Source organism: Orbicella franksi, chromosome 15 (assembly GCF_964199315.1).
Source record: "Orbicella franksi chromosome 15, jaOrbFran1.1, whole genome shotgun sequence".
Classification (NCBI taxonomy): Eukaryota; Metazoa; Cnidaria; class Anthozoa; order Scleractinia; family Merulinidae; genus Orbicella; species Orbicella franksi.
In genome coordinates this window covers 7,012,201-7,027,923 of record NC_138159.1, presented here as the reverse complement: position 1 = coordinate 7,027,923, position 15,723 = coordinate 7,012,201, and the positions used below count along the sequence as shown (strand labels likewise).

The 15,723-nt window shown below is 38.1% G+C and overlaps 1 protein-coding gene across 1 annotated transcript in view; it reads left to right on the top strand.

Moving 5' to 3' along the window:
- The window catches only part of LOC145469182 (uncharacterized), a 190,392-nt gene that overhangs the window by 149,580 nt on the left and 25,089 nt on the right, over window positions 1-15,723 (top strand). Inside the window, exons 3-6 of the mRNA XM_081452882.1 lie at window positions 12,573-12,625; window positions 13,036-13,092; window positions 14,266-14,589; window positions 15,230-15,579. Coding sequence (XP_081309008.1) covers window positions 12,573-12,625; window positions 13,036-13,092; window positions 14,266-14,589; window positions 15,230-15,579 — 784 coding nt within the window. The remainder of the gene's footprint in view (window positions 1-12,572; window positions 12,626-13,035; window positions 13,093-14,265; window positions 14,590-15,229; window positions 15,580-15,723) is intronic.

Below are 15,723 nucleotides of genomic sequence, written 5' to 3'. Positions count from 1 at the left end.
GATGGCTGTTCAGAAAGGGCGAGTGAGTTTTCCATGCAAGGGTACCAGTTGAAGCCCAGTGATGGAAGAAAACTGAACTTCTCCATCAAAGAGCACAGAGTAATGGTGGAAAAGTTGAATGTCATATTGAAAGATGTAAAGGAACACGATTCCACACTCTTTCAGTCCAATGGGCTTGCTTTAAAGCAGGGCGAAGAATTTGCCCACAGTTTTAATGTAAAACAGATCAAATGTACAGAAGCTAAGTTGACGAAGGTCACGCAGGACATGGAAGCACTAGAAAATAAGAAGAGCAATTATAACAGCATATTCAAAGGCATACTCAAACAGCACATCAACAAAAGGAGAAGGAAAAAAGAAAACCGCAGAAAGTCAAATGAAAGAAAGAGGAAGCGGACTGAAAACAGCGTCCAACGAGTTTATGGAATCTGTGTTGGAAACCCGCTAGGAAATGATCTTCCACAATGCCTTGTGTACCCTCGTAGAACGGCCGTCCCGGAAGAGTGTCTTAAAGTTGAGGATGTTGCCACGTCGATATTTAGAAGAGATGCGCCATACATCGCCCAGCTCTTGGAAGGGAATTATTTCACCAATGCTGCAAGAAGTAGAATCACCACCAACCTTGAGCGGGAAGTCAGAGATTATGTTTACACCTTCATGTACCCTGAAGAGTACACTCTGACGGAAAGCATTGCTGCTTCTTGCAGCATTGGTGAAAGAGACTCCCATAGCAGCACAAGCGACGACGAAGAACTCGACGACAGCGGAGATGAAGATGAGTGCCGGTGAAAGTTGCATTCGAAAATAACAGTGTTAATTACTTCTTTTCAGTAGCTACAAATGCTTTTTGTCGCCAAACGTTTTTTTAAAGCAGAAGGAAAGTTTGTAATAAATTTGTATCCTGCCTTCTATGTTTATTCTATAGCATTTTTTTTGATATTCAAACATTATGCCATTTCAAAGTTTTACTAAAATATTTCACGTGACCCCCCCTTTTTCCCTTATTTTTTTGGGATGGCCCCCCCTCGAAAGCCATTTTTTTTCGCATGGCCCCCCCCCCCAAATCCCACCAGCCCCCCCCTACCTTATAAAAAATGAACGGTCCCTAAGTGACCCTTGAAGAAAAAACCGGCTGCAAGCAGACTATTCTGTCCAAGATAAAACATCCTTCAAAGCTCAGAATAAATATCATCATTCTTGGAAAAATCCGTGCAAATTAATAAATTTTGCTTGATTTTCGTTTGCTTCCACTGACACTTTCCCTTTATGTTCCTTTCCGGGCCGCCAGTCGAAGAGGTATTCATATCATTTTAATTTAAGTGGACGGCTATTTTTGGTAGATAAAGAAGAGTAAATATATTGTTCCAATAGATTTCTTATAAAACTTTTAAACTTGGTAAACTGCTTAAAAAAACAAAGCAATTGACTGCTGCCGGGCTAGAAAACCGGGAAAGCTAATTTGGTTGGTATTTTGGATGTTAAAAGGTATACCTTGCTGTCACAAGGCCGATTAGCCGAGTATTCTGACTTGGATTTGATTTACAGACATGTAAAATGAGCTAGGAAATCCCGTGGTGCTCGCAAAACATAGTGGTACAGTGTAAGTCTTATCTTTTCATCATGGATCAAAACGGTATTTCAAAATAGACTGAGGGAAGAAATGCCGTTTTGGAATTGTATTTTTCTGTACGTAGCTTCATTTACTTATGTATGGAAAGCGTCTTCTGGCGAAGCTACATCCATGATCCTTCAAACGCGGTGAATACAATCTTCTACCTAGTTTCTTAACGTTGCGATTCACACATGGAGTAAAATTCCATTTTCGAAAAACTTATTTGCCATCGGATTGCCATACAAACAGCGTAATTTTTGACTTTGCCTACCCGTAAAAAACCGTGCTAAGGTCTGTTAAACTTGGTCAGATTTCTAATTACCCCAAAGATTTGACCTGGCGGTTAGCTGTCTTCTGTGTATTATTTTAAGCAAGCAATGAAAAATTTGGAATTGTCTTTTCCAGCTTGCGTGGCTACTAGCTAGCCAGGGATATGTTTTCTTATCCATACACTTTAGATCGGCTCCGATAAATTCAATTCAAAACGATTCAGCTCAATTCAGTTTGAAACTCAATATGCGACTGGTTGTTTGATAAATTCTTGAAATTCCTATATCTCTATGGGAGGACTAGCCTTTTTAGCTTTTACAAATTTACCTCCCACCGCCTTACCAATTTCAAAAATGAGAAAAGGGCGCGTTTTTGTTCGAGTGCGTCTTCATCATTGGTTTGTTGATAGGGGGTGGCCATTTCTCTCTTTATTCAGTCCATAAACTGCTGGTAGTCTGTTTTTCTCTCGAAATTTAGCCTAAAGGAGAATGGGACGAGACATGGCCGCGGCAGGCACCTTCTTCCCCACTCGGCCACCGCCATACTGCTCTTTTGCGTTCACGATGACTAAACACTCGTCTAAGTGACCCTTGAAGAAAAAACCAGCTGCAAGCAGACTATTCTGTCCAAGATAAAACATCCATCAAAGCTCAGAATAAATATCATCATTCCTGGAAAAATCCATGCAAATTAATAAATTTTGCTTGATTTTCGTTTGCTTCCACTGACGCTTTCCCTTTATGTTTCTTTCCGGGCCGCCAGTCGAGGGAATTTTTTGAAACCCCTATAACGAAGAGGTATATATATCATTTTAATTTAAGTGGACGGCAGGTTGTTTGTAACACTGTACCTGACTATTTTTGGTAAATAAAGAAGAATAAATATATTTTTCCAACAGATTTCTTATAACATTTTTTTAACTTTAGTAAACTGCTGGAAAAAACAAAGCAATTGACTGCTGTCGGGCTACAAAGCCGGGAAAGCTAATTTGGTTGGTTCGCCTATCTCATGTCACATTCATGTAAAATCCAAGTCCAACTCGATCTTCAACTCGAAGTTCACAGCCCCAGTCCAACTCGAAGTCCAACTCCAACTCTAACTCGAATCCAAACTGGAGGGATTATTTCTCCCAATGATTTAAGCTTACAGTTTTGTTGACATAAGCCTGCACTTATATTTCATTTGCATCAGGTTTATGTTAGTTTATATTTAGACAGATGTTAAAACACGTTCAAGAATTCCATTTTGTGACATGAAACAGCGAAACAGTTCTTAATAATTTGACCGGCTGGGGTTGAAGTCAGAGGATGCTTCAATACGCTAGATATATGTAAATATGTTTCGTTTGACCTGTTTGAAGTTTAACATAGCGATGACCAGCGATCGCCTTTCTTTTGCTTCAGTGGAGATTGACAAAAATTATTCGCTGACTCTACCCCCGTGGAAAAGTTTGTGCCACAGGTTGTCACGTGACCAGCCGAAACCAGTTGGAATGATGTCACATAAACACAATCTCGTTCCCAGGGTCCTCTCTCTTCCTCCCTCGAGAAAGTAACCCGGTTGCGGCTGGTTACGTGTCTGCTAGATTTTAGCAGATTCCAGAGGTGTGATTGAAGGAAGGGGATGGAAAATTAAAGTTTGAAAAACTTTGAAAAAGTTTTCCTATGGTGTTATAATAAGAGACATGTCTCTTATTATAACACCGTAGGACAATTTTTTTCAAAATTCGTTCAAATCTCGTTTAAACTCTCCAGGATGAGAAAAAAAAAAATGACACCATTAAATGTCCTAGAGTCTTTATTCGGTAAATTACCCATACATTGAACGAATTTAACGTCAACTCCTGATCTCCATACAAACTCTTATATTTTAGCCACAGTTCTCCATATATACGAACTCTTATATTACGCTTGGGTGACCTGTGGAAGAACTGGACAACAACGTCATCGGCCGCGCGTTTGCAAAATCCAACGGCTTTCGTTTCAAAACTGTTTAGCGGTAAGTCCAATTTTCGGTCGAGAGACTAGCTTCTCTTTAAATTGAATGCATCACATGGAAAATTTGACGGTTATTTAATGCTTGTGCTGCGAAGAACTGATTAAACTAATCCGAAGCAGGCTGTTGACGGTTATTTAAAAAAGTAGTGAAAATAAGCAAACTTCCCTCTCAATCAACATCTCATACTCATAGAAGTTCAGATAGAAAGGAAGCACCGGTCAGACAGGATCTCTGACAAATAACTTGCTTAACTGTCAAAATAACGTCGGTAAGTCAAAGCAACTTTCACCTCCATAGACAGTGTTGACAAAATTAAGTCAAAGACCCCACCCTCTGTGCGGATTTGATTAGTATACATAAACACGCGATCAGCCGCAACCAGGGAGGAAGAGAGAGGACCCTGGGAACGAGGTTGACATAAACACGGCCTGGCTGCCAAGTACAGTTTCAAAATGGCGGCCTCGGAAGTCGTTTCTTTCGATCGCACATGCCATTAGGGACAGCGCGTCTCCCAACCCCAAAATGCATCGGGAACGAAAGAATATCGAGATCGAAATGTATTGTGGGCCAAAATATAATCAGATAGTGGGAGCCTGGTCTCTAACACTTGAAACGCCTGGTTGATTTCAGCTTTAAAACGCAGTTAGCGACCACCAGCCCACGTTTTCTCGAAATATTTCTGAAAGGAAACACAAATTATCCCTCGAACGTCTCAGTCACAGAAATTTTTGCTCATCAGATCAGTTGTGCACCACGGTATTCATTATCTTGCAATTCATTGACCTATTTGTTACCAGTAAACGAACCTTAGCTTGTGTTGTGTATGTAGAAATTATATGTAGTTTCTTTAATTTGATTAACAATAATCGTAACGGCTTGTCGTGTATTTAATGCAGCAATACAGAATTTCATACCGTAATCCCATTATAATTCCACACACATACCAACATTGAAAGCCTGAAAATATATAATATAATATATAATAATATTTATCTGTTTTTTTTGTTTCTGCATGTAATGTTTGTTTCAGATTTGTTGCTTAAAAGTAGTAAAAACTCTAGAACAATATGAAATAACTATAAGACAATATTGAAATGACAATAGATGTCAGACATGTACTCAGAGTCCAATTTTCCTTAGAATGTTACTTGAGCCATGTATGGCAAAAAAATATTAAATTAATAGTAAACTTGTTGCAAAATCAATATAGTTCGCACTGTGCCGTTCAGAACTTACATGTACATGTACAAGCATATATCTGTAGTGGGGATCAAGTTGATAAAAATCCTACGGAAATGAGCTGATTGATCAAATATTTATGCAAAGCACGATGCCCAGTATTGTGATAGCTCACTGAAATTAAATGTGTGAAACACAAGACTAGTTTCACCTCATGCCAATAATGATTTCACATGCTTATCCCTGTTCTATTTAACAGAACATCAAAAACATGGTCTAATATTATTATTAATACAAGCTGCTGGAATAGTCTTGAATGACTGCTCTGTCCTTTTTTTGCTAATAACAAAATGATTTCAATTGAAAGAGACCTAGCATGTTCCATATAGGTCGTCCAGAAACAGTTAGAATCAGCTTTTAAAATTTCACTAGTCTGACCTGTAATGATTTCATATATTTTCTAGTATGAAAATGTTTCCTGCACTAAATGCTCTAAATAATGATATCATCTTCTCTATTTAGCACAGCATCAAACAAACAATTTTGCCAACGGACCTGTAGATCCAGGTTTTCATTATCCCTGGTGATCTTTTTCATTTTGATAGAAGTAAATTATGATGATGTTCTTCACAATGAAGAAGCTAAAGACCTGTGGATAACATAAGCCAATATCATAAGCCAATATGGCAGTAGCCTGCTAGAAGGCTAGTGTCAGGTTGCACAGTTATCTCTAGCTGTTCAAATCGTCACGAAAACATGTACAGCCTGCTACTGATCATATCACAAGGGCCATTTTAGAGATGAAAACTTAGGTCAAAAGGTTTCTAAAAGCACTCTTCTATCTTTGTACTACACTAACCACATGTCCTGCATTTTTCATGGGGCAGTGCATTTGGTTCATGTTAGAAGGAGTATTCCTTCCCAACATTGTTGTCTTTCTGTTGTTAAAGGATTTTGTGTTTGCAAAGTTGTGTTGTAAATATCAGAATAGTACTGGAAATGGGTCATGAAATAGGGTTTTACACATAATGCTCAAATTTGTTGTCATTATGCAAATGCTTGATGATCAAAAAATCTCACTATATATTATGCTCAAAAGACATTGGCCAGTTTTTGTCACTGTTATTCCCGCATAATGCTAGATTCTTTTGCCTCGCTATTATGCTCAAAATAATGCCAGCACAATGTGTAAAACCATATAATGACCACTAATGGGGGTGAGGGAAAGATGGAGTGGTCATCAGTGGAAGTTGTGGCACTTCCACAATAAACAAACTAAAAATTTGTTTCACACTGACAAGAATACGGCTTCGTCTCTGCTCATGGCCGACACAAAATATAACCAGTATTGGGTCAGGTGTTGCAAGAAGATCAATTCTTTGATCACTGGACCCGTTAACCATCAGAAAAGAGGGCTGTGCAAGGCTACCACAGCTGCGTTTACCAGAGTAATAACACCACATATATCAGTGCAACTCTGCAGGGAATAGTTACGGCATCGTCAGTCACATTCATGACCCTGCCAATTAGTCACACTGGGAGAGTGGGCAAGCACCAAATGACTCTTTTTGTGCGTTCCAACTTCTGGAATGTACCGTGCAAAATCATTGATGACATCAATGATGTCTGGGGGAGGTTGCCAAGCCAGCATCTTACAGTATATGATCTTCATGAAAGGTCGCAGCTCAACATCTACCAGTACCCAATGATTACCACCATTTTGAGGGTTGCCAATGAAAGTTTTGTCATTCCTTTGTCCCACATTCAGAGTGAAAACCAGCCTTTTTAATGGTCCAGGATTAAGTAACTTAGCTTTCCTCATCATCTCGTTGTGGATATTAACAATGACATTGGGCATAGTAGCATGGTATCATTTTGCATGTCATTAAGCTGTTTTAAAACCCATGTGACGTGATCAGTATAGACCCAGCCTTGCATTCCCGATGCAGCAAGACAGACAAGCTCATCTGCAGTCAATCCTGTTAATTAGTAACAACATGATATACTTTTCATCTGGCTTTATTAAATATTTTCTAAGGGAGTGGGGTAATAGACCTCAAAAAGTAGAGTTGGAGTGGGCTGCTAGCAGACAAAGATGTATATAAGATTATAAATTTCTAAGCATCACTGCTTTCTAATTCAACAAAACTGTGATACTGTATTGGAGATGGCATCCCCCAACCCACCCCCCCCCCCCTCCCCACCCCCTCTCCACCCTTCCACACCATGTCTAAAACCCTAATCGCATTTTTTCAGCTACAAAATAAGCATATCCCATATTCTATTTTACATCATTTTACTTTTTCGGGCCCGTGCACGCATTTTCGTTTTGTTTATCTTTAAATTACATAAACTTTATTGCATATTTTAGCCGGTTCCAGTACTAGTTCAGGATATACCTGGAAAAATAAGCCTACACATCACGACATCACTCCACATGAAGTCATTTCTTAATTTTCTTTAAAAAAAACCTACCATAACTTGGTAGCATATCGTCAGTAGGATTGTCCCAGATCATGGCTTTGAATTTGTCGATCGATTTCTCGCCGAGTTTTGGGCTGGCGAAAAGCTTTCGAAAACCACCTCATCTCAGTATTGTAAGCACTGGGTTTGCGCTGTCGACGGCTCAACTTTGCAAGGATCATTCTATACATAAATATTGAACAATGCTTGGCGCAATTCAAGTGAAAAATTTTATTCAGGATTTACCTTACCCGCTAAAAATGATAAAATTAACCAGGCCTACTAATGTTAGAGACCAGGTTCCCGCTGTCTTGTTATATTTTGGTCCATAATACATTTCGACCTCGATATTCTTTCGTTTCCAAAGCATTTTGAGGTTGGGAGACGCGCTGTCCCTAATGGCATGTTTCGATCGCGGCGAATTTCTTCAGGATAGCAGACACTTCAGAGGCTGAAACTTTGGTGAGTGGAAAAGTTTAATGTTTAGTTGGTATAGTCCAAGACAGAAAAGGTGAAAGTGAGGTTTTTGGAGTGACCTTTTCCTTGAAGTATAAAGAGCGAGTCATTCTTAGTTTAATTTTGCTTCGTTAGCACTTTTTACTGGTGGGCTAATCTTCCAACTAAGTAGCACTTTCAACCATAGGAACGAATCAGTGTGATTTAGGAAGGTTGTATTAACGTCAATATTCATTGGATTTGTTATTGCAGATTGTGATCATTTGAAGACACAACAGGAGAGCAAATCAGCAAAACCAAACAGTTACGCCATCAGAGTCTGTTCCAGGTATTTTGAACATTTGTTCTTCAGAGGCATTTTAATCCTACTACTTTGCTTTCGCACTCTCAAGTCTCATTGGCTCAGTTCCTAAGATATTGATTTTGGCCTTGATCGCCTCACTGCACGAATACAATCAATCTACAGTACTGGCTGAAAGTATTCACCCATTTCCCGCATTATTGCCACGGAGCCTCCCGCGTCATTGACGCGGTATTCCCGCACTTGACCGCGTGTTTATGTCGGTAAACCTGAGGACGGTATTCATCCTGCCGCGGCAACGTTTGGATGAGGTATTACCTTGGTAAAGAAGATGCGTTAGGTTTGGATAGCATTTTGTTTTCTGTTTCTTCGCAACAAAGCGTGCTTGAATGCTCAGTCTTGAATCTCCGCATTTTCATTGCAACGAAGCATTTGATAAAGCCGATCATTCATGTCAGTTACAAGACTGATAACACAAAAAAAATTTGGTAGCTGCATTGTATGAACTTCACCAAAAATATCTGTAACTTGGTAAAATATAGTGTCTCAGTTCTTTAATGCTGTGTTTTAAAAGCATTCCATTTTGCCAAGAAGAATGCGACAGAGTGTGTGTTCACGATCTGATTTCATGTCCACGCACCATGCAAATGACTAAAATTAACGCTCAAGGCCGGGATGGCTCTGAAATTCACTTTGATGAAAATAAACCGGGGCAATACATTTAACTTCAATTCCGATTTATTTTGTAGGCATAATACCATCCGTACTTCTCTGTTTATATGCGCTGTACTTTGTAGTGGACAGTTACAAAACCGGGTCAACTCCGATTGCTGAGTTAAATAAAAATGGCAGTTGTTCTTTATGCCTCATTCTTGTATAGATTGAATCAGCGATCCGACTTTTTCTGGTCCAAGTTTTGTCTCTGGTTCATTGTGACTAATCGAGATGTAAGCTTATTAAATGTTATATTCGTGGAACCTGCTTCAAGTTCAAACATTTTCTTAGGAGACCAAACCATGAATAAGAGAAACCTTCATCGGCTTTTTTACATCTACAGTGTACCTGTTTAATAACAGCATTCCAAATGTAACATAACTTAGAACAAAATGAAAGCAAGAACGGATCACAAAAACCAAACCACCATTTACCACTCAGCTTGTTTTGCTTGAGTGTGTTGGTGACATGTCGGTGACATGTCGGTGACATGTGATCAAACAGAAGTCTCCTGCTTTGAACATGGTTTACACTTTGGAATACATGTATGTAAATGAAGAATCTTAGCTCTTGTGTAGACGACTCGAATTTAGTTCAATAAATTTATAAACTCTTGAGTGCTTTGCAAATCAAAAAGCTATCAGTCGATCAAATATTATTAGCCGCTTTGTAATTCGTCAAATTACTTTGGGTAACCAATGAAATTTCCCTGGTCCCACGGTATACTTACCGCTAAATTTGGGGGATGGGGAAAAATTGCGAACAAGACGCTCAATAAACAATGGTCAAAATAGCTTTTGGCTTTAAAGGAAATGCGATATCTTATAAGATGTATTTCAGCCACTGTCTTCATTGAGAGCTCAGTGAGAAAGTAACAACCCTCATAAGTGGTCGTGATAAGGCTTGTTATTTGGCTTGTTACAATTCCGATCAATATGTTGGAAAAAGCTCAAAGGTTGCTTTGCCGACAAAAGACAGGCCGCTATTTTCGTATTGAATTCCACAGTTTTTTGGAAGTAAGGGTTATGGTACAGTAATCTACGCATTTTTTGTTATCAACTGTCGTCTCTTTTATCTTTTACAGTACATGTACCTTTCAAAGAGTTTGAGTGTGTACCTAGTTTCTCCCACTTCGTTTATCTGTATTTCCAGATGTTAGAATCATACCTGTTTGATTTCCACTGATTCTGACAAAGAATTAATACCGGTAAGCTTGTTTTCTGAGTGGTGACTGCTCTTTATTCTTGACGGCATTCAACACATGTCCATCTTCCTTTAGGCAAAGATTCCTACAGGGAAATATAATATTCGCTTTTATACACTTGATCAAAAGGAGAGTCGAAACCTTTCACCAGTTTAGGCTAGTAGATTTTTTTTAACATTTCACGTGAGCTTTGGTGGAAATCAAAAGATGCTACATTTTTGATTTCCACTGATTCCTGACCTCTGTTCTTTTCAATACTAAGTCATGAAGTTGTGTTACTACTTTCAATGCATCAATTTTACAATTAAAAACAAATGAATGAACTAAAAGACGTGAACAGTTACATTTTTACCTGAAACTAGTAACGTTTAGCGCTTGTAGCTTACGGTAGTAGTAGACTGCTCCATCCAGTTGCTGTTCTAATCAAGTGACCTTCAAAACCCTGCGAACCCTATCAAAACAGCTCCGAATAGTATCGTCAGAGTTCGTGAAAGGGCTTACTAATAGTCCGCACAAAAAGGTCATGAACATTTTGAAAGAGCGAAACAAACTACATCTAGAGGATAGGCATTTACATGTTAACCGTTTGACTTTGCATCGAGTGTGTTTCTTGATTCCGGATTATGATGGAGTTTACAAGCAGCGTTGATGAAACAATGCCACTCTACTCGATACACATACATTACTTCCCTGAGGTATTACCTCGTCTGTTTTGCCACAGTATTTTTTCAATTGCGGTCGCACTTGTCTTTACCGTGGTGCTACATATTTTCACCTGTGGTGTACGCGAGGTGTGAGCACGTGGCAAAGACGAGGTTTTGCCGCAACCTGATGGGTCCATAGATGTAGTTTCATGCGGTACTGTATCATGTTACAAAATTACACATCTTTTCATCTTAGCTTTTTTAGATTAAAATTTCTGTATTTTTCAGTCCCCACTGCACTATTATGCAACAGACTATGTCACGCACATTTCAGTTGGTAATTTCCCGCAGTAAACAAACTGGCGAAGAAAACTCTGCCATTATAACTTGCTCACCAAGTTTTTTAGTCAAAGAACAACAGTTAGAAGTAAGAATGGTTGTAATTGGTTACTGTCTATTCTGCCCTGATGTGACATACAAATTCTCCTTACTGGTGTATATCTATTTCTGTGAGAGGTGGTTACTTACGAGAGGTGGTTGCAACCAGAGGATCAACTGTAATGATATAATTATAGTCTGTATTTTACTGACTGTTTTTCCCTTTTTCTTTCTCAGACCATGGTACATTTCACAAACAGTGGAACTATGCTTGTTGATGACTTAAAGCTGTTTCTTCATGGCCTTCCACCTGATTGCCAAGAAAGTACTTTAAAAGATTTCCTTGAAGGTACACGTTCACACAAATTATTAATAAAACTGTTGGGAGCCTGTTTTCCCCTAAATAAAATGCAGGATGTATTATGAGGCAAGACGCTAAGACATGGCACAGCCCCTACTCATCTAGACTACCTTTTGGGTTCAGGATCACTGATAAACACTTGTCTAAGAAACTCCAAGAGAAAAGACCAGCTACCAGTGTTGAAAGTAATCGGATATCCTGTCAAGAACTTAGATTTTTTCTAAATGTACTCAGTAATGTTTTCTAAATCATGTTGTTTTTAATTTTTGTTTGTTGTTTGTGAACCTGAACGTGTACATAGTTCCACAAAATATCCATACCCAGCCCAAGGAAGGTTAACGGAAATTCCAAGGGGGAGGGGGGTTTTACAAGGGACAATTTTTTAAAGGAAAGTATGACACTAAAATGGCATTTCTGCGGGGGTGGGGGGGGGGGGGGTTCAAGCTAAAAAGCCTTCCATGGGAGGGGTATGGATATTTTCTGGAACAACACAATACATGTAAATGGAGTAAAAATTGTTATATTGTAATCCCCCTTGATAAACATACTGTAGGTGCTTTTCGGGAAAACAATGACAAATATCTTTTAAAAATAAACAAAAATGTACTACTTTCACAAAACGCTAAATATTTTATCTTTCATAAAGCATTTCTATACTGGGGAGGAAAATAAGTACTCCCGGAGAAGTTTGGTGAGGGTCTACAGCCACTTCTTCAAACCCTAACCCAATTTCAAACCAGAATATGTGATTTTATCTGCGAGTAAAGTACAAGGTACTGCTTTTGTTTGCCAGTGTTTTTCTGATTCTTTTTAGTTAAATGTTTATTACAGGGAACAAGGTCTGCCCAGATCAAAACTTCCGTTTTTACAAACCAAAAAGAAGGTTTATTTTTTTCCTCCAAAAAAATTGAACCTTATACCCCTATTACTCTGAGATCTGCATTCAGTTAATTAATACAATTAAATAACACCAAATTTGGTTGATTTACCAGGTGTGTGCGGTTTTCCTGGTGCAGTAACAAAAGTTAGCATTCCCTCTACAAAGGTAACTTCTGACAACTTCAGATGTTTGGTTGTACAATTTATGACACTTAGTTAAGAATTGTTTTTCTACCCATTCCCTGCTTTGTAAAGTTAGCCAATGTTGAAAAAAAAAACCACAAAAGAGGGAGAAGAAATTTTCCCAGTGAGATAATACAATGTTGCATGAGCTTAACCTCTTACCAAGCACCCTGTACAATAAAATGTAGGTTACTCAAATGACAAAATTATGTTCAAATTCCTGCAGTTAGACATTATTTTAAATAACTGCAGTAGCATTTATATGGAGATGTAATTTTAGTTAAGTTATTTTGGTGATATTTTGTATCCTCGTAGGATAAGTAAAAGTACAGTGTACATGCATCCTGGCCTACAGTACATGTATCTGTTAACACCTTAATTCTTTTCTTCTAGACATATGCTTTTGTGACACTTGCTGATGCAGTAGTAGCAAACTCTTTGCTAGGAAATGTAAGTATTCATTACTTAATATCTAGTCTTGTATTAGACTGTATTTGATATTGATTTTTTTGATTATAAATAAGCATATTGAAATGTAAAGCAACAAATTAAATCTAATGTAAATGAACCAATGTACCAATCGGAACTTAAAATAAAGTAGAAACAGCATTTAGCATGCAAAAAAAAGTCGTGTCCGATAGCCCAGTGCTAGATAAGCGTTTTTCAATTAATATTAAACAAATGAATACTGTGTTGCTTGACTGGAAGGCAAGTGAATTTTTTGGGGAAAATATTTTTAGGACATTCAAATGACAGATTATGGAGACAGATAATGCTTATAAAATGTTTTTCTGGGGCTTGTGAAAATGAGTTTTGAACTAGTGCCACATAGTTACACCTTGTAACCGCACCATGCAAATATATGGAACTTTAAATTTTATGTCCATTCATAACACTTTGCACTAATCTTGTTGACTTGCAGTTCCTGATACAAATTCAAATTACTTTTTAAATTATTTATTTTATGTTAATTTAATAATCAAGAGGTGCTACCTTGAAAAAGCCTTTTCTCTTAATTAATATGGCCAATATGGTGCAAATATTTGTATAATAATACTTAAATGCATCTATTCCCAAGCCTCACATTTATTTGAAAAATCCTTTGTTTGGAAACTTTGATACAAAGCTTGTGATCGTAGTTATGCATCATTTTATACAACATATGTATATATGTTTGGAAGAAAAATATTAATGGTCAATTACCGATTGATTGAAAACAAAATACTTGGGCTCTAATAAATTTAGAGGTGCATAGTTCTGTCTGCATCTAAACTGAAACAGGTTGGAATGTGGAAATACAGACAAAAGGTTGTCCAAATTGCAGTTTTCATGGTCCAGTCGCCATGGCCGGGAGGACATTTCATCCCTGTTTTCATGCTTAAAAATACTATCTTAATGTTAAATGTGCTCCATCCATTTTGGGTTAAGGCAGGGGGATGTTTTGCAGGTCAAAATGAAATTCAGGTTAAAATGATTTTAGCCTCATTTGATCCTCAATTTCCTTTGTCTTCTAACCCTACTTATTCATGATCCATGAGTAACTAGGGTTAAGATTCATTTTAACCTGGTTTTCATTTTGACTTGCAACACATATATTCATGCTTAGTTGTTTCCCATCAACAGACACTACTGTACTGTGATGACAGTGGGCACTTCTACCAAGTGAAGGCCTGTCGTTATGTTAAACGACAATTTAGAAGAAAGGAGGTGAAGTATGATGTACATGTACCACCAAAAGAAAGAATCGATCCCAAACCAGTAAAGTACATGTACACACCTCCAGAACATGTACATCAGTTTACACCTGACTACAGCATGCTTTTGCTCTCCAAACCAAAGAAAAGGAGAAAAAAGGGAGATGATTTAACAGTCTGGATTGGTGGTGTTGGTTCAGCTTCATTTAAGAAGAGACCAAAGCCAAAGAAGAAGGAGAGGACGAAGAAACAGGTTTGTTGGGTCAGTTGTTTGCTTATAGTACACTTGAACTCATGCAGTGGCAGATATTAACATGAAGGGGATACATAATATGTTATTTGATGGGTGGTAGGCCCGTATATAGTGAAAAACTGTGACCGAAGATGAATGAGGCAAATAATCGATCTGCAAGACACTGATGAATCCCAATATCTTGCAATAACAGAGTTCAGTAAATTGTTTTATCATTTGATCACCAAGTTTGTTTTCATAATTTGAGTTACTCTCTGACAGCTCAAGAAAGCGATCTACTTACCATTTTTCACACAGGAGCGTGTGTACATCTGTTGGTAATTAATCTACGCATCAGCAGAATAGTATAATTTGCAGCAAAACATATATGTATGGTATTACACATGAACAGACCAATATTTGCAGATCTGTGCTTATTTGCAGTTTTCGTGGTGGACTTTTGGCCAATGAAAAGGAAGAAAAAAATGTCTCGAATGATGATGGGTGTTAGTGAATAATATTATTAGCCAAGAGTAACTTAAAAAAAAAACTTCTGCCAGTGGTAACCTTTTCCTGATCATCAATCATTATCAAATGTGTTTGATAATATTTAGTGCTTGTTCTAATTGTTACTAGCTAGTGTTTGTTAACTTTCCTTTAGGTGTCAAAGCTGGAGCTTCACAAAAGTGAGTCATTTCAGTTTGGTAATTTATGTCCAGAGAGCAAATGTAATAGTGGCAATGCGGCGGATGCTACATCTACAGCAGGAGTAGTTGAACCAGTGTTGCCTGTACAGGAAGCCAGCCCAGAATCGGGAAAACAAGAAGAAAATGTTCCTGTGGTGGAAGTTATACACGCAGAGGATCAGATGGCAGGGGTACACATAGTTGAATCAGTGCTGCCTGTACGTGAAACTGGCCCAGAATCGGGCAAACAAGAAGAAAATGTTCCAGGGGTGGAAGTTATACACCCAGAGGATCAGAATGCCACTAAACCAGTGAGCAACAACCGGTAAGATATACAGTACTGTACCACTGTGTCATCCTCAAATGAGAACAGAACATTTTACATCTGCCGATTTACTGTACTTTCTGTCAAATTCATGCACATCCATTCACATTCGTGAACATTCAACTAAATATAGAGACACAGAAA